The sequence below is a fragment of the Cygnus olor genome, chromosome Z, assembly GCF_009769625.2.
Source record: "Cygnus olor isolate bCygOlo1 chromosome Z, bCygOlo1.pri.v2, whole genome shotgun sequence".
Classification (NCBI taxonomy): Eukaryota; Metazoa; Chordata; class Aves; order Anseriformes; family Anatidae; genus Cygnus; species Cygnus olor.
The window spans coordinates 21,846,892-21,873,159 of NC_049198.1; the positions used below are offsets into that span (position 1 = coordinate 21,846,892).

At 38.7% G+C, this 26,268-nt stretch overlaps 1 protein-coding gene across 2 annotated transcripts in view; it reads left to right on the top strand.

Moving 5' to 3' along the window:
• The first annotated feature begins 441 nt into the window (after positions 1-441).
• LOC121061998 (regulator of G protein signaling 7 binding protein) overlaps positions 442-26,268 on the top strand; it is a 47,422-nt gene continuing 21,595 nt past the window's right edge. The window contains exons 1-2 of one of the 2 annotated variants that reach the window (XM_040541523.1): positions 442-989; positions 3,803-3,969. In XM_040541523.1, coding sequence (XP_040397457.1) covers positions 828-989; positions 3,803-3,969 — 329 coding nt within the window. In that variant the 5' untranslated portion in view covers positions 442-827. The remainder of the gene's footprint in view (positions 990-3,802; positions 3,970-26,268) is intronic. The other variant, XM_040541522.1, reaches the window with a different exon arrangement.

Below are 26,268 nucleotides of genomic sequence, written 5' to 3' on the forward strand. Positions count from 1 at the left end.
TCCACTCGATCATTATTTAACCTTTAATGCTACAAGAGCGGCAGCATCACGCTTACCAACCGCTTGCTTAGAGACCCAAGATAAGATGCCCTTTTTTGTTGTTGCTTTGTTTTTGTTTTCCGTGAAAAGAAAACAAACGTGAGCAGCGAACCAAGTCCTCGCAAACACTCCCAGAGCCACCGTCTGGACGACTCAGCACCAACTTCGGCCGCAGCCCCGCGGGCGATGCGCTGACGCCTGCGGGAGCCCCGGGGCGGTTCCCCCGGGTCTGGGACCCCCGGCGGTGTGGGGACGGGACCGCTTCGCCTCCGCGGCCGCCGGAGGAGCTCCGGGGAGGGGGTCTCGTCCCCGGGAAGGGGGCGGCCGCCGCAGCCGCTCCCGCCCTAGGGGGGCGGCGCGCTGTTACCGGCGTCAGCCCCCCCGGTTCCCCCCGTGCCCCCTGCCGGCGGAGGGGCTCGGAGGAGGGAGGTGCGCGCTCCCCCGGGCGGGGGCATCGCGGGGGCGTCGCCGGCCGCCGATGGCAGGCGCTGTCCGCCGGGCACGGCTGCCGCTGCTACGGGCAGGAGGCCGGCGGAGCATGCCGCCGGCGGCGGGGCGGTTCCGCGGGGACTGACAGCCGCGCTGCCGGAGGAGAGAAGGCGCCAGCCCCTCCGCCTCTCCCCGCCGCGAGCGGAGGCGATGCCGCAGGGCGCTCCGCCGCCCGGTCGCCACCCGCGCCAGCCGCTGTCGCCGCCGTGAGCCGCGCGGCCCCCGGCGGGACGGGGCGAGGAGCGGCGGGGCTCCGCAGCCCTCCCCGGCCGGCGGCTCCGCGCGGCGGATGCGAGTGCATGAGCTCTGCAGCGAGCGGGCGCAGGAAGCGCCCCCGCTCCGCCGCCTCCATCTTCCCGGGCAGCAGCAGGACCTCGCCGCACGGCCGCGACTCCGAGCGGCGGGGCAGCGGCTGCGAGGGCGCCTGCACGACCCTGAGAGCCCTGGACGACTGCAAGATGGTGGGTACCGCGCAAAAAGAAAAAATTATTATTATCATTATTATTATTATTATTATTATTATTATTACTGTTATTTATGTATTTATTATCTTTTTTTTTTCTGAGTGTTTCCGTGGCTGGCAGCTTGCCCATTCCCATCACGTGCATTTGCACTATTTTTAAAACTGCAGTCCCCGCCGGGGGGCTGCTGCCCTGCCGCGGGAGGCGGGAGGGAGAAGAGAGGTCTCCAGCCGTACGGGTGGGTCGGGACCGGAGCCCGGCTCCTGGTCCCGCAGGAGCCCGCAGCCCCGCACGCGCTGCCTTCGCGGCGCTGACAGCGGGTGGAGTTGCTTTTTTTGCTAGATACGGCCCGATCTGTCCCCAGACTTGCACTCACTGAAGCCTAAACAGGTGAGCAGTTGCTTCCGCGGCATCAGCACATGCTCCGCTTGCTGTCCTAGTGGGGAAAAAACAACAACAACAACCACTCTTGCCCTACAATCTTTCTAAAACTGAATCCAGAATTTGAGGCCCCAAAATTTTGTCCCTGACATACATGATACGTGCTTCCAGTCTATCCAGAGTAGCTGACTGCAATTGTAAAATCTCAGGTCAAGCACCTGCATCCGTGCTCTTTTCCGACCGTCATGTTACAATATGGCATTTTTCTCCATTTGTGCTCAAAATGTTTCGATCTTGACACTTCCATGCAAGCCAGCGGCATCTGGCTCCTCAGGCTACAGTCAGATGGGTGTTGGGCCCCAAAATTGCTCATCTCACCCACCACAGAAAACAAATGAAGTTGCTGCTACTTTACCTCAAAAATTCGGGTCTTGCCACACCTCTGTCCAGTAGCATTGGACATGTGTCTGCCACTTCTGTTCCGCTGGACTCTGGCAATATTTCTCTCTAATACTGCAAATTGTTCTGGCAGATATCCACTCTGATACTTCAAAACCGGCAGCAGCTCCCAGTGCACCAAAGAACAAAAGCTGCCACAGTAGCTGTAGAAATATATCCAACAAGTGGATCCTACTGGGTCCTGCCTTTTCTCTCATTCCCAGTAGCTTAATTTGGTTAGTTAAACAGAACTGCTAGCTTCCTTTCTTCGCTCTTTGTCCGGTAGAATTCACTGATTAGAAATATAATATGATTTACAGGTGGATTGCCAAATGCAGTGAGATTCAGGAGATAAAATGAGTGCATTTTTTCTTGTTCTGTCTCAGTGCTGCAATATCGGTATGGTTTTGTTTTCCTTGGTAGTGCTGAGAATGCTCTGTTTAGACAGGGGATATCAGGTGAGAACCAGCAAAATGTGTCTGGCTTACCAGTGGCAGGATGAGAAGCTTTTCTCGTCTCCTTAATGCAGAATAATTATGCCATGACACAATGTAGTACATCTTTTTATCCCCATTGGTTTCTTGCATCCACCGAAGCTACAGAACAGGAGAGTTGAAGCCACGTTTAGCAGAGTACGAGGATTGTGTCTGGGGCTTTGTTTGGTGTGTGAATTTGGAGGAGGGGGAGTTTGGGTTTTGTTGTTTTTTGTTGTTGTAGTGGTATTCTTGCGGGTATGTTGGAAGGCATTGGGATTGTTTTGCTGCTCCAGAAGCAGTGAAACCTATTTGCTACTCTTACAATTAAATTTGAGAAAGCGTAGCTAAAAAAAAAACATGGCCCTGATACTAGTTCTTAGTTATGCAGAGTAATTACAGCGGTACTCATGAAGAGCCAGCATGAAACTCTGCAGGAGAAGCGACTCACTTATTTTCTGTTTCTGAGTATGAGAATTTGAAGGCTTGACTTTAATGTTTGGTAAAACTGATAGAATCCAGGTCCTAGACCTGTTTTTTCACTGTGCTTGTATGCTGGGATATGTTGAACTCCTGGTGGTAATGATGGCTGCAGAATTATTAGCAGTTACTCTCATCTGGTTTTATATTTTGGAAATTGAGGTCAAATTAGCAAAACAAAGATAAATACATATTTTGTTCTAATGCTCCCTTCCTTCCACCCCCGCCACCATGTGGAACAAATGGTCTGATGTGCTTCCTTTAAGATAGCAAATGCTTTGTTTCCTTAAAATATCATCCCATATTGGCGATCAGTGGAACTAAACAATAATGATCTTTCCATCACTGTAAAAGTAACCTATGTGTCCAGTAGCATCCACGTGTATCTGCTGTGTATTAAATTTCTGTGAAAATGTTGAAACGTTTTTTGTCCTTTGTCTGTTTTTCTCCCCACATTGGAAAAAGTGTTTTCTAGAATCCTAACTGGAAAGTGTGTATCTGGTACATCTTCTCAGCCAATAACTCCCAATCAGTTTCAAGTCTGAAATTTGGGTTAGAGGCCAATGACAGAACAGAAATCATTACAAAATAAATTAGCAAAATCTCCAGTGTAAAAGCAAATGCTACATTCCAATCCCTAAATGTGCTGTTAATCAGGAAGCAGGAGGAGCAAAGGCAATCATTTCTGGAGATATTTTTGTCTTTAATGATAGCAAAAAATAACCTCATGCTACTAGTAAAACAGCTGGTTTTCTGTCTGCTTAATATTTAGGACTAATAACTCACGCTTCCAGAGATTAAAAGCAGAAGCACTACTTTCCTGCAAATGAACATTTACAGCACACAGAATAGGCAGCTGGCATGGAGGCCCTAGTCATTTATTAAATCTTAGGCACTTGGTCTTGTACACTGTGCATGCCTGCCTGGAAGCAGTAGGAACAAGCCCTAAATTGGGCATGGTTTTTTTATTAAAAAAAAAAAAAAAAGTTTTTATCAGTGTAGCTAATTGTCTCATGTAAGTAACTTGTCTTTGTTTTTCAGCTTGTCCAGGAGTTCAATACCCAGGTTGCTCTGTACCGGGAGCTGGTAATTTCCATTGGGGATGTCTCAGTCACCTGTCCATCTCTGCATGCAGAAATGCACAAAACTCGAACCCGAGGATGTGAGATGGCCTATCAGGCTCATCAAAAACTAGCAGCAATTTCCGGGTAGGAGACTACTTATGTTTAATTAAAGCAGTACTCTTACGCACGTCATTGCTAAATATTACATTGAGGAAACATTCAGCAAGAGCATTAACTTGTGTTTCTGTTTTAGTCGTAGAGATATATGGCCACAAATCCTGCAGAATGCTTATGTCCTTATTATAGTGCAATTTGGGACCAAATCCTGGTCCCCTTATAAAGGTGGTGTCTGACTGATTTCACTGGATGCTGTTATTTAAGGTGAATGTGTTTTTTCTCTGTATCACTAGACAACTTAAAAAGATTAGGGGAGAAGCCTTGCCTTTCAAAGTTGATGTGGCAATAACTTCCTTCCCAGTTCTTCACTGAGTATATCTAACTGAACAGATAGTGACAACTAATTCAGCTCAACTAGAAACTTAGCAAAACCAGAGGTAAAAATAATTAGGTGAAAACTATGTAAGTCTAATTATTTATCTTTTTTTCACTGTATGGCAAGTGGGTCATTTATGGTAACACATTTACCTCCCGAGTCTTGTCTCACTGACCATGCTTTGTCAGAGTTTTCTGCACCTGCCTTGTCCAACATAAACCACTGCACACCACTGGAAAATCTTTTCGGCAGCTATGACTAATCCCCACTGAAGTTCTTTCATCAGTTTAACATATATGAGAAACATGTCAGAGCTTTAGTATATAGGGAAAGACCAAGAAAACACTGGTTGATCATTTTAGTAGAGCTGTTGATGTTTTCAGATGCAATTTTGAGCAAAGACTCTTCTCTTAAACTGATATCGCGAACTCCGATTTTTTCCTCAAACGTAAGTTTTTAAGACACTAAAGTCTGTAAGAATTAAAAAAAAAGGATACAGTTCATTGTAACCAGTATACAATACCTCAACATTATAGCACTGAAAGTGTGTAAATAAACAAACAGTAGTGAAATTGATTCTGTGTACTTTTAAACTCAAAAGAGAGACTAATACAAACAAAAAGAATACAAAAAGAGTAGCAGAACCTAACTTGGACTTTTTTTTTGTCTTTTTATTATTTTTTTTTCTCAATAAGGAAAACCATAGATACATGCTTATTTAGAAATAGAGAATTAAGTAATAATTTCGCAGCTGGGAGCCTGTCACATACACAAAGATGTCCTGAAGGTTGTGCAGTTGCTGTGAGATTGACATTTAGCTAATCTAAAACTGTTTTAGGTAACTGTGATAATAATATGATATGCATAACAACTGGTAGGTGTTAGAAACCCTCTGGAAATTACTTGTTTAGCTTGACAGACATTTTACAAGATGTACTTCACATCCTCACACTTATACAGCTGAGGAAAGCTATATGAGCCACCTTAACTTATTATTATCTGTGAGGGATTCAGCATAGAAAACAAATAGAAGGAGAGGCATAGTGAATAAACGTAGAGGTTCAGTCTTTAATTCGTCAGGAAGAGCGATGTAGTGCATATGGCATAGGATCTGGAATGGGAACCTAATTTGGTAGGAAGAAAATCAAGAAGGAAGGAAAATATTTAGGTGCAGGAATGCATTAAATTATCCCCAATATTAAATAGTCAGGAGGGTAGTGTATTGCTCAGAAAACACTGGTAGTCAGGAGATGAGACAAAGGCTCACTTAGTTTGCTGCTTTAGTTTAGAATCTGCAACACTGCACTGTGCAAACTTCTGGGTAACACCACATATTACATCTTCTGAAGCTTGGTAAAGATAGCTATTGCTTTCCCAGGCAGAGATAATAGTATCAATTAGCTAATTATGTTACTAGACTATAAAATTTCATTACATATCAGCATTTAATTAGTTAAGCTCATCAATAACATTCAGTTAGTCTCTAACTAACCCAAGTTGTTGCAGGGCACTCTGAGTTTCTTTCAAGAAGTTGGCATCACCATATCAGACAACATTAAGTTCATTCATCTTGTTTGTGTTGATATCCTCCTTGGAAAATTAGCAGACAGCTTTGTTTGGTGCTTCCTATTTGAATACACTAGGGTTTGAGACTCAAACCTGCTCCTGATTCAGGCAGTACCTATTTCCCTTCTTGGCTCACCTGTTCTACCAGACTAGGGAAGGTAACAAAGAGGAAAGGTGCAAATACTCAGAAGGAAAGAAACAGGAACAACCCACTAGCAATGATAAAGACAGCTCTGGAAGAAAATTTGACAGTTGTGGGAAGGGAAAGAAACGCTGAGGTGAAGGCGTTACATTATGAACTGGCCAAGAGAAAAGTCATGAAGAAGAAAAGTTTGGTCATGGGAACATCAGTTCTGGAATATTGAAGGGACATCAAAGGAGGACAGAGGTTTAATTCGAACAAAAAGAGAAGACTCCAGCTGTAGCTACAGCAGAAGAATACTCTTTTGCTACAATAAGGAGCTAGGGAAATGGAGAGATTGAAAGCCACACTTAAATTAAAAAAAAAAAAAAAAAAAAAAAAAAAAAAAAAAACTTGAGAGAAAAGAAAGAAAAAAGAAAGAAAAAAGAAGAAAGAGATGATGACAAAGATAAGGAAGTAGCAAGGAAACATAAAACCTTATGAGACTGGACTGGATTAGATCGTATCGCCCCATCTAGCCCAAATCTGACAGTAACCAGTAGCAGAAAGTCAGTAAAAAAGAATAAAAAACAGGCTGTACATAGAATGATGCCTTCCCTAGCATATTTGCCACTTCTTGGCAATCAGTAGCTTAGGAGTTTCCTGAGTCAAAGACCGTATCTGAACAACTAGCGCCTGACAAATGTAAGCTCTTACAGAAGATTTAAGGATTTGTCTAAATGTGAGGGTCTTCTACATAGAAAATGCAGAGGATGAATAATGACATCTATACACTGTGGTGTGTTTGAAAACTTTACAAATCAGTTTATTTAAAAAAAAAAAAAAAAGAGAGAGAAAGAGAGATTAAGCTTATTGAGAAGAGAAACCGCAAATTCAATCTCTAGCTTACTAGGGCCTCATAGCTATTACACCCTCTTCTTAACTTGCTCTGTTATGTATTATTCTCTATGTAGAGAGAGATGAAATTTTCTTAAAGAGCAGAGGCATACCTGGGTTTACAAACACTACCATGGCTTTTAGAGAATAAAGATTAGAAATAGAAATATTTTAAATTGAGATATTCTAGTTCTAGCTAATGATCTTTGAGTCAGAGTGAGCTGTTCATTCAGTGTTGGTATCTCGGGACTTCAGGTCAATTTCTGCACACTATACTCACAATTCATACCAAAAAATCTTATTGATTTGTAATGAGACTGTCTTCTGAGGAAAGTGAGCAAGCTCTGGTCCTTTCATTACATTTTCTACTATATTAATGTAACATAAATTAAATAACTGAACTACATTGTGCACCTTGTAGTATCAGAAATTATAACCAAACCTGGAGAAGGTAAAGCAGCAAGAAAATGGATCAGCATTTTTATGTAAAGGAAAGCTAAAAGAGTGGGAAAATACTTGAAACAAAAGGAAGAATGAAAAAAAAATGTGTAAACCTCTATTTTAGGATCTGTTTTTTGGGATGATAAACACTCTGCTAATATTTTAGATTAGAAGCTATCAAGTAGAGACCCAGCTTTATTAGGTAAAGTACACTATGGGATATAAACAGAATAATAACTCAGAATTGCATTTTAAGATATAGGTCTGCACAATCATGTGCACACTTTTTTAAATGTCCCTTTCATATTCCCAAGCACTTGATATGCTTACATAATGCAAGTATTTCTGTGCACTCTTGGCACACTGGAACCAGAACTTTCTCTCTGGTGGGCTGATATATATTTTAACAGTGTATTTTTCTTGCATGAAATGAAACTATGTGAGGAGCCCAGGGGTGCACAGCAATTTATGTGTATGTGAACGTAACTTCCAAAGTGATTGTCCTCTGTTGTTCAGACTGGTGTTGAAAACTTCTGAATCAAGGAAAGAATAACCCCATTCACCAGTACAGGCTAGGGGCCAGCTACCTGGAAGGCAGCTTTGCAGAAAATGACTTGGTGGTTCTGGTGAACACCGTGTTGAATATGAGCCAGCAGTGTGCCCTTGTGGCAAACAGAGCCAACAGCCTCCTGTACTACATTAGGACGTGTCACCAGCAGGTCAAGAAACATGATCGTTCCCCTCTGTACAACACCAGTGAGGCCATCTGTGGAGTACCATGTCCAGATCTGAGCTCCCTAGTAGAAAAGAGAAAGGGACATACTGGAGGGGGCCTAGTCAGTGGCAATGAAGGTAATAAAGAGCACACAGCATACAAGGAGAGGCTGACAGAGCTGGGATTGTTCAGCTTGAAGAAGAGAAATCTTGGAATGGGAATTCTATCAATACATATAAATACCTGATGGGGGAGTGTAAAGAAGACACAATCAGACTCTTCTCAGTGGTATGCAGTGACAGAAAACTCCACCACCTCTCCAGTATTTCTTGGAGAGGTTGTGGAGTGTCCATCCTTGGAGATACTCAGAACTCACCTGGGCCTGATCCTTAGTGACCTGCTCTAGATAACACTGACTTCAGCAGGGGAGTAGACTAGATCACCTCTAGACATCCCTTCCAGCCTGTGATAGAAGTTGCAGTAAATCTTCTCCTCAGGAAAATCCCAACATAAATTTTCGCTATTTTACATTGTGGTGCATTCATTACTTTTATAATATAGTTGTTACATGTGACTTTCCCTGAGTTCAAGAAAGTTGAGGAAGTAGACCTAAAAATCACATTCTGATTGCATTCCTGTCTTTGTTGCAGTACACAGAAATGCAGCCATAGTGTTGCTTTAGTAGCTTTAGTTCATTTCTGCTTTTGTTTTCCATTTCAGTCTACACTAGATTTCTGATGTTTTCGTTAAGAAACAGAAGGTAGTTTCTCAGACCTAATTAATATTAAAGCAGCTCCTAAGGTTGTGTTCAAACACTTTGTTGACACCCGGTTGTGGCCAAATTTGTGTTAAAATGTCTGAATTTTCCCCAGATAATGACACTTTAAAATGAGTACCTACGTACTAAAGCACATAAGCAAACAAAAAAGACTTCTCCATAATATTTTAAAAATTAAGAGAAAAAGAGACCACGCTTGTAAGTTAATGAGAGCTCTATTAAGACAGACATAATAGAATCCATGTTAACTGTTTAACTTCAGATGTTAAATAAAGCACTGCTGACAGGCCGCATAGATAAGCAGAAAGTGAACATAGCAACCCTCAGCTCAACAGGGAAGAATTTTTATAATCATGAATCAAAACTAAGGTAATGTCGGCAGACATAGTAACAAACTAGAGCTCTTCCCAAGCTAGACATCAATCATGCAGCATGCATGGAGATCTCTGCCTTCCTCCCATGACTCTACAATCCCTGCCATTGTAGTCCCCCTCTAACCATACGTACCAGAGGTTAACATTGATCCCTGGAGATCTGAACTACAGGCACTGGCCCTGTGTCCTGCCTCAGTTAAAGTCAGTGCATTAACAGCCAAGTGAAAAGGTAAGGATAAGGCAAACTTTTCACAGGGGTTGCACCATGATAATTAGAATATGACCTATTGAGAGTATAATTAAATACTAAAAATAATGTGATAAAATGTAAGAAAACAAAGACACGTGCGAATATTTTGGGAAGTAAGCTCAGATTCAGATATACCATGAACTAAGTTTTTACAGACAAGCTAGAGCACAAGTGTAAAACAGCTTGCCCCCCTGTGAAGAGAATAAGACTCACATACATTGCTCTCACAAGGTTCAAAATGTCTCTAATTATACAACAAAACTTGTGCACCTAAAATGATGGAAAGGGGGCATCGAAAAACTACAGCAATTTTCTGTGGAGCTTAGTCAAGATGTGTTCTGTTGTTGAGAATAAAATCTATTTACTCAATTTAAGTTGCAGGAAGAAAAAGAAATCATTTAAGTTAGATGTCTCAAGTTTAATAGGCAAATTTAGAAAGCAAATAATGGAGGAGAAAACAAGGTTACTTACTAAAACTAGAGTTCTCAAAATAGCTAACCTCCACAGACTCAGTTTTCCTTTGTATCTTTGTGCTGTGCTCTTATAGACAATTGGGACTTAAATATACAAGATATTAATATCCCCCTTTGTGGATTTGGTTTTTGTAACTAGGGCCAGGTTTGGTAAAGGGCAGAGGTGCCTATGTATTTAGCATTTACTTCTCAGTGTGCAAAACAGAAATTCTGAAAAGCCTGAAAGTTCCATGTCTGTGGTTACACAATATAACGTAGTTTTCAGAAAGTGGAAGAGCTAAGCACCTTGCTTAAGGGTAAACCTAAACAGCAGGCAGAACTGGGTCATTCTTCCTTGTCCGAGCTCTGACAAGCTTGATCCCATAGGCACCATCAGAGTGTCCTTACAGCCTAACAGTTTTGTACTCACCACACAGGGGCACCCAGCACTTTCTTTTAAGGCAAAGCCGAAGGTGAGTAAACCTAATTTTTAGAGCACCTGTGCCTACCTCCCAGAAAAATGCCAAGACTTCCAGACTACAGTCATGGAGAAGTGGGAGATAAAAGCAGGATGGGCATCATCTTCATTGATCATGAAGAAGTTCTTTGCCCCTTCCTTCCATCTCATGCTCAACCAGCACATTCACTGCAGCTCCCTGGGCAGCATTGCCACTTCCACAACACTTGAGGACCACACAGGCTGGGTAAGATAGGTAGATAAGCCTGCCTCTTATTGGAAGGGTCCTCTAACAGAAGAGAAACTATGTCCAGCCCTGAAGCCAGAGACTCTTCCCTGTGTTCAGGGATCACTGCAGATAGGCAGGATAGGCATTGTCACTTTTCCTCTGTGCCATGACCTGAAACTGAGAGGTAACTGCAGGGAAGGAAGGGGCACATTGGCATCATCTAGCCCAACTGGCAGAGTATGGTGCACCAGGGAACAGTATGGTGCAGGGGCCTGCATTCTGCTTCTGTTTCAAGCAGTGCCAGTGTGGGTAACACTGAAAACTCTTTATGGAAATTCCTTGGTAGTAAGGAGAATCTGTATTCTAGTCCTTGCTCCTATGACGTTTCTGTATTTTAGGCAGATAAAACACAGAAGGATACAGGGGAGCAGAGATGGTGAACTTGTATGAGTGCTGAGTGTTTTTTAGCGTTCTGATTTTTAACCTGCTGAACTGTAAATTCACCTACATAAAACTTTGGTCTAGGGCTGGAGTAGGCTGCAGGTTTAGGGTGGTTTGGCTTCTGTCTTGACAGGACTTCTGCATTTGGCACTCCATTCTAGGTTCCAAACTCCAGCATGGAAGAGGATGTCAAAAGGTAGGATGTTGCCCTGTCTTAAGTCCTCAGTAGCACACGCTTTGATGTTATGCACATGCAGCATTCCACTACAGCTGTGTGTGTGTGAGAGTGTGTGTTTCTCTAAAGCTAACTCAGGAACTGTGGAGTGCTACGGCTATAGCTGAGCCTATGCTGTTTTATGGTCCCCTTTTTAGCTATACAAACCTTTGACATCACAAAATTGAAGTGAGAGAAAACAATATCTTTCAAGCATTCTCTAACTTCATGCTCTTCTCTTGCCCCATTTTGTCCTTCTTTCTGAATACCTAGCAATACTGTTGGACATAAAAGCTTTTCAGACTTCTTCTGTGTAAGTAATTTTCTTAGACAGCAATCAACAAGAGAATCCAGCTGTCAGGTACATCTATAGAGGCAAGAAACGTAGGGATTTTGAAATGCATACAAAAATGTATTGATCTGTTTACAGTTGCTGTTACCTTAGCTTCACTACAAATTTTCTCACACCCTCTTCTCCCTTGTTGTCATGCCTTTTCTGCAGTGGTTCTCTTTCTTGCACTTTTTTCTCCATCACCCATCACCAAATAGTAATGAAATTAGTACCACTTTTGCTGCTGCCACACTAACTCTATCTGGAAACTTCAAGGCAAACACAGTATGTACGTTTTACTATAACAAGTTCACCAACATCCATTTACATTTTTTTTTTTAGCATTACCAGTAATAACCAAGAGTGAAAAGAATAAAGAACGTTTTGAATATATATTTATCTGTTAAATTCTGGGAAATCTTGAAAATCTTTCATTCAGCCCCTGCCAGATCCTTTAGGTTAATCATGTACAGAACAGGTGCAGCAGTACTTATTTTCTCTGAAAAATATTGTGTATGTTATTTAACTCTTCTATCTCAACTTCCAGTCTTTCAAGAGAAAGTATAATATAAAAATCCTCCATTTTATTATTGTTATAGTGTTTACTAATTAAAGCATGTAAAGATTACATGTTTATCATGTCATTTTCCTAAATTATTTCTTTAAGATCTGATTTTAAATTATCAATTTGCTGGAATATTAGGCCCTAGCACTTAACAGCATATAGCGTTCCTATATTTATTTTGACCCATCACAAGTGTAATCAGTCATTCCTGAGCAAAAACTTGAATGACACTAACTTATATCTGTAAATAATGCTTGAAAGGGGGATTTAGAAGTAAATTTTAAAAGGTATTAAAAGACTAGAAGACTAAATATGAGGCATCCATATCATGCTAATGACCCTAAACCCACAAAAATAAGGGGCACTGAAGTAGCCTACCATCTGGCTATCATTTGAGCTCATTAATTAAATGGATTTGATATTTTGAACCCATTAATTAAAGAGCAACTGAAAATAAATGTTTCATCTCAGTATTTCAGAGAGAAGATATTTTTCTTGGAAAAATTTTTTAAAAACATCTGTTGAAAAAAAGGTATACTGAAGCTTCATGTCTAGCTTCACAGATGTAATTGAAAGTTGGTGGGTTGGACTGGTAAAGAACCATCCCTATAACCACAACAGCCAAAAAGAGCTTCTTTATGTTCCATATAGGTCCACTGCTTTGAGATCTGTCTCACCGGCATATTTCAGTAATTTTCTTCTCTAGATCTCTAGTGAAGCACAGCTGTGGCCATGCTGAGATCTAGTCATGAGTTTTATGTGCTTCTTTCATGATCATTTTCTTAAACATTGATTGATTTAAAAAATCCCACATTGCTGAAATTTTTAGTTCTAGACACTCTGCTTACCTTGATTCTGTATTAGCTTTGATTACATTGTTTTCAGAAAATTACTTGGGATTCTCACTGAAGTTCTAGTAACCAGACTATTTTAGCGAAATGTTGATATATGCTCAAGGAAGAAAGAACCTGAGATAACAATTGTGTGTTAGAAAGACTTTAACATGGGGTCCTAGAACTACCCATTTTCTGGTGTTTTTTTTTGTTGTTGTTCTTTTTTCCCCCCAATTCCTTAATTCCTTTTTAAGTTTTATGCTGAAAATTTCCAGCTAGCTCAAATAATTTTGCTAATTCTCAGTATTCCTCTAGATTCTGAAACATTGTTCTCTGATTATATTTTTTTTCTGTGTCCCTCATTGAAATCAGCCAGCACAGTTGCTAAGTTAATTGTGCAGCCCATGCAATTAAATGAGTGTCCTTCTCACAATTCATGTTCTGTCATGTGCCTTCAAGTGCTCAACTTCTTGCAGTCTCTTCTAAAAAAGATTTCCTATTTATTGTGACCTCTTTGGTGCATGGAGATTTGCTCTAGTAAGATGTCAAGTGCCAAACGATAAAGGATAACTGCTCTTAACAGCACCATCAGTAATTTGCAAGATCAGTCATCCAGCCAACCAAGGAGGATCTCAGACCTGTCAGGGAAAATTGTAACCAAATCTGAATTCATTATAAGGTGTGTAAAATTTGTTCAAGTTTTTCTAGTTACTTTATCATTCTTTTTCATAATAATTAAATATTTGAAATTGTTATCAAGGCATTAAGGTCTCAGCTGAACAAAGCATTAAATTAGGCATTCCTTACTCAGGAATTGTTCCAGTACTATCAATTAAATTATGTGTAAATCCATGTTTTAAGAGTAAACGTATATTGAAGTGCTTCTGGCTGTTATTGGATTCTATTTCCTCTTTGCTGGATACACTTGCAGATCTACATTTAGATTTTCTACACCACTGCTAACTAAAAGAGAAATAATATGCTCGGTTATTTGTACACAAACAATTAAATCGGTGTAGTTCTTCCTTTCCTTTCTTTTGTTCTGTGTTTACCTTGTTATTCTTATCTTCTTTATGAATACTTTCTGGATGAACAGCATTTCCTGACAGTGGATTTGGCATAAGTATTCAAATGCTGTCACATTATACTAAATGATGTACTCAAAGTTGTTGAAGAGACTGCCTTCCCATAGGAGAAGAAAAATTTGGATGTATCAGATGAGCAAAGAAAAGCTGATGCTTTGTATCGCTATCATGCCAAAAGAGATTGTTGCAAGTGATCTGTTGGTAACCTTGTCAGCATAGGAAATAGTTAAAAGGCAAAACACTGTAAAGTGCTGTGTTTATACAGCAACCCCCAGTTCTGTTGCTGGAGGTGTTCTTGTGGTGAAGCAGAGCTATCCACTTATACACGTTTAACTCCTTCCTCACCCACCCACAAAAAAGCAGTACATGCACACTGAAGAACACCAAGGCCTCAAAGTCAGGGGTCTGTTTCAAAGTCTGTGCATTTAATTTAGCAGCAGACTTACCCAAAATAGCATACATATGTCCTCGCTATTCCTTTTACATCATTCAGGAAGTAGAAATTACTAGTATATCTATGTAACAGTTAATGCAAGTAAGACTTTGTGAAGGCATCCTTTTTCCCCAGGAGGAAATAGGCACTTGGGGGGGGGGGGGGGGGGGGAGGGGTTGGTGCAGAAAGTAATGCCAATTCACAAAGTCAAGTGGAGACTACAGCAGGATTAAAAAACTCCAAAGTGAAAAAATGCAAAGTTCCTTATGCTAAAAAAAAACTGCTTCCTGAACACATTTTATCAACAGATGGTTTTAAAAATTTCTTTCTCTCAGTATGAATTTAAACGTTTCAGGAAGCTAATCTAATTTTATTTTCCCTTTTTTTTTTTTTTTTTTTTTTGACACATTCAAGTTTTCTCACAGTCTCTCAGCTGTGATTTTTAGCTTAACTACTCATACAGATTAGATCTGTGAAATATATGGTGCGGCTGTGTAAGATACTTCTTTATACCACAATTTATTTTCCACACAGAAGACTTTTATGTGAAAGTATTTGGACATTTGACTACAAAAAGGTTAAAAAAAATAACCCAGGGCATAAGTATGATCTGTTCAAAGCACTCCTAGAAGCATTTGTATATCCAGAATCCCTCAACCTTATTCTGAGCAACATAGTAGTAATCTACTCAGTGGACTGTTTTCCTTCCAGTGTATGCTGCTTCTAGTGTAGCAGTCACATTGACTACAAGTAAAAAATAAATATATTTAAAAAAAAAAAGTTTAATGAGAATGTATGGATTTTTTCAGTAGTTTTTAATGCAGTATTGTGCAGTATTGTTCTTATCTGAACCGCAGTGAAGCTAACAGAACATTTTACCTTTGGTTTCAATGGTTCTTATTGCTTTCAAAGGCTTCAAAGGCTTTTTTTTTTTTTTTTTTTTTTTTTTTTTTTTAAGTAAATACAAATATATTTATCCTCTCTTCACATCTCCTGTTTTTCTCATTTTGACATATGGAAATCCAGAAATTTAAGTTACAAACAGGTAACAGGTATCCAGACCACACAAGTGCTTTATGGAATGCCCTTTGGAAAAATCTTTTTAAAATTTATATTTGAAGTAGGTACTAGAAAAAGAAAAAAGGGAAAACAGAGGTGTCATAAATCAAAGCAGTCATCTGGTTTAGTGTCCTGTGCATGGTCAACAGCAGATGGCATCACTTGCCTGCAGCAGACTTCCTTCTAAACCCCATATGTTAGTAGTTTGTTATGACCTAGATCTTGCAGCACCAAATACCCGAAGCATTTTGTTCATTTTCAAGCTTTTCTGGGAAATCTGACCCATCTGGGAAAATGTGTTCACACTGATCAGAACAAATTTTCATAAATTGTTCCACAAGAGATAATTGTTTTAATACTTGTCAAAGATACAAACATTCTCTTTCCAACTATTAACCAAAGGTACTAGACAAGAGTGTAGATGTGGATTCTTAGCATTTAAGTTTTTCATACTTTTGTTATGCAGAGTTTAGAAATTAATGAACAGTAAGCAACTAAGGACATTTTAAAGAACTTGGAAGCTTAAAATCAAAGGGGAAATCTATAGGCAGTATGAGTTTTATTTGTCTAGGCAAGTTATAAGAGTCAATATAGAAGTAGACAGTCTTTGAACCTGTTGGCACAGGCAACCTTTCTGTGTTCTCACTACTGGTTTATCAAAGAAACTTGTTTGAGAATTACTTGCAGATAGATGCTGACAAAGCAGGGTGCTAAATAGGAATTTCTTCAGGTAACTGAAAAATGGTTGCATTCAGCTAATCTGACCGTCTCCTTCTTGGTCATCACAGATGTTTCCTGGAAGGTCTGTGCCAAAGCTTGGGTTTATCTATTAATTAGCAGTGTCTGTTGTTTTATCTGAGGCAGTGAAGTGTTGAGTCAGATTGCTGGTCCAGATCAGGCTAGAGTGAGGCAAGGCTGATTTGAGAGCTTACCCAAGTGACTGCTTTCATCTAACTTGGTGCTACCTCTTCTCAATGAGGAGCCTGATAACGTGCAGAGAGAAAGGTCCTGTTCAGCTCATCATTGGATAGTGCAGAGTCTTATGGATTTCCCTAACATGAAGGCAAAGGGCAATGAGTTGAAGAAAAAAATGATGGCTTAATGAGGCTTAGCATTAGTTTCTGTAAAGGTATGCTGGTCATGTCCTGCATTTACTTTTTTTAAATCTTCCAGTAAGCACAATTAAAGATGCCTGTGCAATTTCACTTGGAACTCTGAGTGCTTAGAAGTAGCTTGTGAGGAATTTTAATGTGTTTTGGTTTGGTTTGGTTTTTAATTTATCTTATTTCCTGAAAAAACATGATAATACAGTACTATTTGGCTGGATATTGTTGCATCATGCATTTTAGGAGAGCTGTATGAGAGACTCTCTCCTATGCCTTTTAGGAGCTCTGGGAAACTTTATCCTTCTAGGATGGACTGGGGTTAGGACCATGCCCTCAAGCAGGAATCTTGGAATATAAGGCCCAGGGGTAACTTGCTTTTGGACAATTGTGATGAAGGAACAGCCATTCCAGGAATTCTAGAAACAGCAATTCCAGTTTTGCCCAAGGAAGAAATTAACTGTCTCCAGAATGCCCACTCTGGTTTAGCTAGTGTGGTGGATTGGCATTGGCCAACAGCCAAAATCCCACCCAGCTGCTTGTTTACTCCCCCCTTAGTGGGAGCAGGGGAGAAAATAGGAGGAACAGGAATGAGAAAGCTCATGGGTCAGGGCAAAGACAGGAGGATTGTTCATCAATTACTCTTGCAGGCAAAACAGCCTCAACTTCAGGAAGATTAAGCAAAACAAACAAACAAAAAAGAAACAAAGGAACAAAACCACAAACATTAAAACAGCACCTTTTCCCCTCACTTTCCCATGGTCGGTTTCACTCCTTCATTCCAGACTCCTCTACCCACCCCCTGAACAGCACATAACAGAGGATGAGGGCTGAGGGATTATGATGAGTCTGTAACAGTTCCTTCTGTGGTGCTCTTTCCACTTTTGTGGTGTTCCTCACCACTTTTCCTTTGCTGTAGCATGGGCTCCTCCACGGGCTTCAGTCCTGTTAGAAAATTCTGCGCCAGCATGGGTTCTCCACAGGTGGCAGTTCCCTCAGAAATATCCATCTGCTACAGCACGGAGTCCTTTGTGGACTGCAGGGAATATCTGCCCTGGTGTGACCCTCTCCAGAGGCTGCCAGGAATATCTGTTCTGCCACGGAGAACCTCCTACTACTACTTTCTCTGACCTTGATGCTCTCTCTCTTGTTTCTCACGCCTTTTCTTCCCTCCTCTCCTTCTGTGGTGTCTTCATCTCCATTTTAAGTAAGTTTTCAGTGATATTTGGCTGTTGGGCTTGACAGCATCCTGCAGTGAGGCCTCTGTGGAGCTGGCTAGAGCTGTCTGTGCCTGATAGGGGGCAGAGGCCACCTCCAGCAGCTGCCAACCCGCAGCCCCTGTGGCTACCAAAACCTCCGTCCAGCTAGTTTTGCCTAAACGTACAGCGGAGTGGGTTTGAATAACATTTCTTATATTAGTGCTGTTCTACCTACGTTCAAGAAGTTCTATCAACTGGTCATAACCTGTTTGTTTTCTGGTAGAAAAGTTCGGGTAGGCCTGTGATAATTCTTGTCCACGCTTGTGCATTCAGCCAATAAAATTCACTTCTGAGAAAATCTACACTAAATCTAACAAATCTAGAAAATTTCAGTCTGTAATTCTGATGGTTTCAGAACAGGTTTTCTGAATAGCACCTGCAAACACTGGATAACAGCACCTGCAAAGTACATGCAAAACTCTTAAAAGATTTTGATATTTACTTGCTCTCCTGAAAACAAAAAGTCAGGGATGTGGAAGAATCACAGTATTAATGAGGATTTAACAAATTAATTTTAAAGGCAAGATTACTGTGTCTGTAGCTATTATCTCATATTGTGAGTTTCCAAAACAATTTTAAGACTTCAATAAAATAAATACTATATTTATATATATATATAGTATATATGTATACTATATGATAAATAAAAATATTTAACATTTTGTAAAATATATAATACAGTCTAATAAATAGAGAATAAGATATAATAAAGACATAATAAATATATATATATATATACACTATATTGGAGTGAGACAAAAAAAATCAAAATGACAATGATTTGCAGACATATATCCCCCTTTGCTTATAAGACAATGTCTATGGAAGTTAACAAGATTTTCCTGAATGGATTAAAACCAAAAAGTATATTTCCTACTAGTATCATTCTAGCTAAACTGTTCTAGCTTGGAAATATCTAAACAGCAGTCAATTTGGGAGCTAGAAATGTATCTATGATATGAGTTAATGCATTGTGTCTTTATTCTATTTGTATTGTCATACACCCAGAATGACTCCCTCAGCCTTATCAGAGTAACTGGAGACTTACATTTGTCTGTGACCAAAATCTGGTCACATATCTCCTTCTGTTACTGAGAGCACTCAAGAGCGAAACTGCTTCAAAACAACTATTTAATAAAAAAACATAGCAACCATTTATAGGTCTATTAGAAAGAGCTTGCCCTGTTCTTCCTCTGATGGACTGGGATGTTGTGCAGAAGTTGTATCACATTATTTCAGTGTATTAGTAGAACAACAACAACAAAAAAAATATGATAATGAAAATGACAGCAATTTGCATGACATACTTTTATTTTAGAAGAAAAAAATAACCCTAGCAGATGGGAGGAACACAAATAAGAATGTTTTCTCAAGATCTGTTCAGAATAAAATATTGTAGTTTGATGGCTTTTCTACTTACATTCAAAAACATGAATGATTAAGTGTAAAAGAAATAATGTGTTTAAGATACAAAAGCAGAGGCAGGTTTATTAGGCTGTTGCACCTGAGCCATAACCAGAGAGGACTTTTGCTGCTTTCCCTCAGTATCTAAGGAGATTAAGCATATACCTTCTGAAGTATTTGTCACATTTTTCACTCTAGCAGAAGAACTATAATCTATAAGGCTGATTTGTGGCATTTTATGCAGTTCCTATATATTTCTAAATGGCAGTGTCTCTGCACCTAAATTAAAAGACACTTTACATGATAATATTTGTGGACAGTGAAGTGCATAAGTTATTTTCCATACCATATTTTTATGGGAAGTACATCTAAGGGGCATAAAGCAGAATTTGATTAATTAGTTTTCACTTTTAATTTGCCAGAAGCTTATTTTCTTTTAAACACACATTCTAAAATACACATTCTTTGTTATATATGTAGGTATTTGTTGGTGTGGTTTTTTTTTTTTTATCTCATGTTATTTTACAGCTATTGGTACTGTTCATTAAAATGATACTCTGCCTTATAATAAAGGATGTAACTTGTTAACACAATATTTTTACCAAAAAAGTATATCAAGCCCTTTATATAACTTACCCATTCTTTTAACCACAGACAATATATCAGCATGTATTTTTAAATGTTGTCGATCGTACTCTTCTATTGTAAATGTTTGACTAAAGTTTTTAAGTTAAAATCAGATTCAGACCAGAAGATTTGTTCAATTTTGACAGTCTTAAATTTCACTGATTTAAGTGGGCTATGAATGCTGGGCACCAGTGGCAATCCAGGAATATCTGAAAGTGTTTTCCAGTTCTAACCAACGTTTTGGCAGTATAATAAAACCATACATCAACCATTTGGGGGAGAAAAAAATATATATGTATTTCTTTGCAGCTGAAAAATAATATGCATTTTCACTCTTTACCTTTTTATGTTATGGACAGACATTTTAAACGTATTCTTGTATCTTAAAACGATTATTCAGTGATGCACTCACGTTTCTTATACCAGGTAGAAAAAATAATGGTATAAGAGCTCCCTCTATTGGTTTTACTTAATATCAGCTTAGGAAAACCCAAAGTAAATATCACCTCTCGTCAGTGCTTCGTAAACATAATCAGTTGAACAACTTTATTAAATTTTAAAAATCCGAATTTTATAGAAAGAAAACTTTGAGTTTTACCAGTGGACAAAGTATATAAAATATGACAATGCTATAGATTTCTTTATTACAGTTGTATTTTAAAAAAAAAAAAAAAATCTTTGCAATTTTAACAGCCTGATAAACTGTATAACTTAAGCTACTGGTGTATAAACAAACAAATCAGCATTTTCTGTTTGTAACTACTTTTAATAATTGTAGATATCAGAGCTCTCAAACTGGAGAAGTGTGGCTCACATAGTAATCTGAATTTCTCATCAAATGAGTAGCATTCACATCTTCAAATAAGGATTTCTATTCTGTGGCACCCTGGTGATATTTTACCCAAGTGATAACTACAGAAATTCTTAGTAAAGGAAGGGCAGGACATTAGAAAATATTTAATGTACAGCTATAAACATAATTTAGCAGAGGGAAAAAAAAATAAGGAAATTAGAGACAGTTTTTCTTGGACATCATGAAGTGTTTTTAGGTCACGTAAGTAATCCTATAAATCTCGTGAAGGTAAGTGTAGTTGTTAGTAGTAATAAGTTAACACAGGTTTTATTTCATACAGTTTTTATTATTAAAAAGAAAACTGTACATACATATATATATATATATACAATATTTGAAGGGTGAAGGAGCCCATTCTCTTAGTTCAATTTGAAAATCAAAGTCTACAGTTCTTTTGTGAAGAACACACTAAAGTGAAGCCTGGTATAGTTATTAAGCTACATACCAGCTTGTATGGGCCTATAAACAATACCCTACATGCAAAATGCTTCCTTAAGTAAATTTACGCATCTCACCATTTCCTAAGTACATGTACATTTATCTCACCATTTCCCCTTCCTCAGGTGTGGGAACATGTGCATCTTGCAGCTTCACTGACAAGTCAACAGACTTTCCCTGGGCAGTAGAATTCCAGCGAAGTCTGTCTTTGGTTTCTCCCTGTGTGGGACGTCCATGGCATTCATCCAGTGGAGGGCAGCAGTGCTCCCCTCTCAGTGGAAGTAGTCCCAAGAAGCCATCACATCCGTATGCAAATCCCGTAAATGTTACCAATACCTGTTTTTCTTACTTAAGTGCATAAAGAGAAGCAAATTTCTGTTCCATAATGGATGCAGGCAGTGAGCACAATTCCTATTCAGAGTCTTGCAGCAGCTGTGCTCAAATGACAGTGATGCTGTGCTCAGATGTGTTCAGATGGCAGGAACTGGTTATTGATTCATGGGCAGGTGATCGGTGCTGTGCTAATTCTTGTATGGCCAGCAGCACTTCGTGGTATTAACCAACTCCATTGACAACACAATTTATCACAGGAGTTATATGAGATCATATTATTTGAGATTTTGTTTCAGTATCTAAGCGGTCTTCATCAAGAAATCAGCTGGACTAACTGAGGTAGCTGGTGTTTGGGGTAATAATACATGAACTTGTCTATGTAACTAAACACAGTTTGGTAATGTAGCTACTTCATAATTAATGTATAATTAGCATTCTGAAAGTTATGTCTGTACCAGTCCCCTGTTCAACATTTCTGGTGACTTGACACTGGACATATAAGCATACAAATCTATTGAGAGAAGTGAATTTGTTGATACTTTGAAAATGCATTTTAAGCTCACAACAGAGAACTTACATCAAGGATTATAAAAGAAATCTTTATAGGCATTAGCATTTGAGGCTGTGGCTTTCAGAGATGAAAATGAGGCTTATATGCATGCATAGGAGAAAATTGTTTGGCCGAAAATTAATGGAATGCTTGTGGTCATTATTGCTGTTAAAGACTGATTAACCAGTCTGAGACTGTTAGTGAGGGTAGTGGCCTGGAAATAATTCTCATTGTATAAACCTTGGATAATGAAAAATATTTTCCTTGGATGTCACTGCTGTTACTCTGGATTTGCAAATGAGAGAAGAATTTTGCCAACAGTCCAATTACAGATGTTCCATACTCCTGGAAAAAAAAAAAAAAAAAAAGGAAACAAGAAGGGGTCAGACAATGTATATATCAGAGATGCCTCTCGTTCATATTCTTGTACTATTCAGAAACCTGAGTTTACAACAAGAATCCATTAGACTTACAACAGAAAAAAAAAAAAAAAAAGTCAATTAAAATACCTATTACTGTGTTTCCCAATTACTGTTACAGCTCATCTGTGAATAGAAAGCCATTGATAAATTAAAATTGGCTTATGTGCCAATCTTCTTGTATATAATTGCTGGTTTCTTAGTTTGCACAATTAAAAAATCTATCAGCAAGTCCAAAAAAGTGGACCGTTTTTGCTCCTCAAAAAATAAATAGCTGTATGAGGAGCATACTGTTTTCTCATAACTATGGGCAAACCAACAATCTTTTTCCCAGTGAGAAGAGAAAGGAAAAAATACCTTCAAAATCATAAATAAAGCTCCCTTAATGATGATGACACCTAAAAAATCTAAGGATTTCTAACATTTGAAACAACGCAGAGAAAGATAGGATGACAATCCAGTTTTATCTAAATCTTCTACAAGGGAATTATTATTGTCTCATCATGTATTTTCCATAGTGATAGTCTTAGGGTTAAAGAATCATTGTTTTCAGAAGAAATAGGTAGATTTAGCTGAGTAGATCTGTAGATCTGTGTCTCCCTGTGAGAAAGTGGTCTCATTACTGAGCAGAAGGAGGTCATTGTTGCCATCTGTGGTGTCTTTATTTAGTGCAGGTTCCACTGCACACAAGGAACAGTTATGGGGCAATGCCCTGCATGTGGAATGTGCAAATAAATGTCTCATTTGTCCATTAATAGTTGTGTAACTGGTCGTCTTCAGGACAGAGGAAATCCTGCTTAGAAAGAAAAGTCTAGACTTTTGAGAAGCTCAAGCAGGCTCTTGAACATGCTCGTATGCGTATTGGGACACAAGGATTTAGGAATTAGACAAAAAGAGCAGTAACTCTTAAGAGCTAAATTTTGGATCTGTGTGTTGAATGTGACAAGTGTGAGGAACTACAGTCTTTTTGCAAACCTTTTGTTGGTAAGAATAGCTCAAAGGAAATTACTGTATTCCAATAAATCCAGATGATGAGGAAAAAAAAAAAAAAAGATGTATCCCCATCGAACCCATCTAATGTAGTAATTCCATGGTGCTGAACTGGGAAACAATGTTCAATGCACATCTAAGAATATAAGTGACACTAAAATGTATAAAAACATCTCATATGTAAGCAAAATGTAGGACATCAGTATAGCAAAAGCCTCCAAAAGGCCATTTATTACCTAAGTACGTATTTTATGGTTCTTACATTCAGTTATCAGAGAAATAAGAACAAGAGTGTATATATAACTCAAAGTTCAGAAATTTAAAATACTATTCCAGAGAAAGAAAACATGGTGTGTTCAACTTTTGCAGTATTTGGCTAATTGCTTGTTCGTGCTGTATTTGGTTAGATGAATTCTGTAAGGTTAGATTTAGTCGTGGGACTGTCTCTTGCATCAAACATCAGAATCCTATTCTTCTCTAGGATTTATCCAAACCTGTAGCAACTCTTGCAGAAAATGCTGAAATTACTGGGAGCACTTCATGCAAAATGGAGGGCTAGATAGTGTTCTTGAATATGTTAGTGTGGTTCAGAAATAACAGCCTTCTTCAGAAGAACTATTCCTGATTTATACTAAAACAAATTACATTTAAATCTGGGGTATATGTGTTTTATCTTCTTTGGTTAATACAAATATGATTACATTAAAAACTGTTTTGCCATCTGCCAGTTTGAAAAGAATTGCTGTTAAACATATTGTGGTTGTTTATGCAGAGAGAAAAGTCCAATTCTAATCAGCTAAGTGATCACTGATCATACAGGTGCAATTCTTATAGGAGATGTGTTGCTTAAAATGAAAAAGACAGCAAAAAAAACTGCAGAGATTATTGTTAAGATTTAAATCTTATTAAACCAGTACCAGATACTGTAGATTACTGCAAGATAAAAAGTACTACAAAATATTGTAAAATACATAATAGAACTTAAAAGTGTCTGAGGAGTCTTAAGTTAGGTACAGTTTTTAGGATTTCTGTTGTTTATCTCAGAGTAATTTTTTGTGCATTTAAGTATGTTTTATTGCTATGTCTTCTAAGCATAATTTTCAGTTTGAGAATTAGCATTCTTTATTCTTTTAAAATACTCCTTATGCGATCACTGAAAATATTTATTTTCATATCTTTTGAAAACAATGTGAGATTTGAAAAAGGATCCATTTTCAGTATGTGTTTTTATAAGCAATGAAGGACTTGACTCTGAATAAACCAAAATGATAATAATAATAATAATGTCTGTCAGGTACTTAATATTTCAGGAAAACTAATCAGGGACTTAAAACTATCAAATGTTTTCAGAGCTGGAATCACTGAAAAGAGTAAGAAATACTATAGCAAACATCAGAAAAAGTATCTTTAAGGTGGAATCCCTTCTTGTTCTGCCCTAACAGCAGTTCTCTATTAACAATAAGCTGCAGAAAATACCATGTCATGTATCGTACAGTTTTCAACAAATGCAGACTTCAGTTTAAAAGTAGAAAATTAGATGTGTCTGAAAAGAAAAGCACGTATTATAGCCTAGCCAAAGAAAATAAATCTGCTAGGATGGGCAGCTTTATTATTATGTGTATGGTCCCAAAGCAACGCAGATCACAACAACTGCAATTTACAGTTATCATCTCCTGCCTTTTTGATGAGTTCTACTTTGTAATGGATCAGAGCAGGTGGGAACAGTCTTCCTTTGTCCCTTTTTACTAAGTCCAACATGCTTTCTTTTCAATCCTCTGTCTTTTACAGCCTTCTCTTTTTTTTCTATTTTGGCTGCATTTTTTGCTTGCTTAAGCATTCTTAGAGCAGCTTACCACTACTGTGATTCTTAACTGTTTTCATTGGTGTGTGCAAACATCAGTAGTCTTCCTTGATATGCTGTGAAAGTGCTAAGGTTGTTCTTTCCTTTTAGGAAGGTTCTAGTAAGTTCTGTGAAACCCTCATAGTTCCATTTGATTTCTGATGTCACTTGGAGGGACGGGAACCATTGAGAACCTTGGAAAACCACACAGTTTCTCCTTCATTGGAGCTAGATAATGCCAAGTCCATGCGTCAAATATTCCTTTGAGGTTGCTCCCTTCTTCTGCCCACGGAGCCACATGCACAGAAATAAAACAAGGCCTATCTTATAATGGCCTTGTCTATTTTCTTACCTCAGAATATGTCTGAGCATTTTCTTCCTTGGTGTCACTAAAATAAGTGGCGGAAGGTATATCCTTTCTAGGCAACATATGGTCTCCTTTGTCAGAAATGATTGTGAATCTCAAATACAAGAATTAACATGTTTTAGTATGCAGTATTCATTTGAACTGGACTACAGTAAAATTGTATCTGCACAAACTGATAGGATTTTCCTTAAAGCACAGTATCTAAGCGTTTCTGACAAAAGAGCTGGACTTCACATTTTGACTGGATTGAGGTACAAATAATGACCTTAATTTTGGTCAGAAAGAACCTATTTTACTAGTTTAAAAATGTATTGTCTGCTATGTGTCTTAAAGTCTTTGGCCTAGATTGGTATTAAGAAATCATTTGAGCATAGCAGTCCAGTCTAGCATTGCTGCAAATAATTTACCGGGTAAGTTGCTTTGGTTCCCATGAGGAAATCTGCAAGTCTAATTTTATTTCATATTCAGGAGGGTCTTTTGAAATATCAGTTTAACCACAGGAAATTCAATCACTGTAAAGAATGTT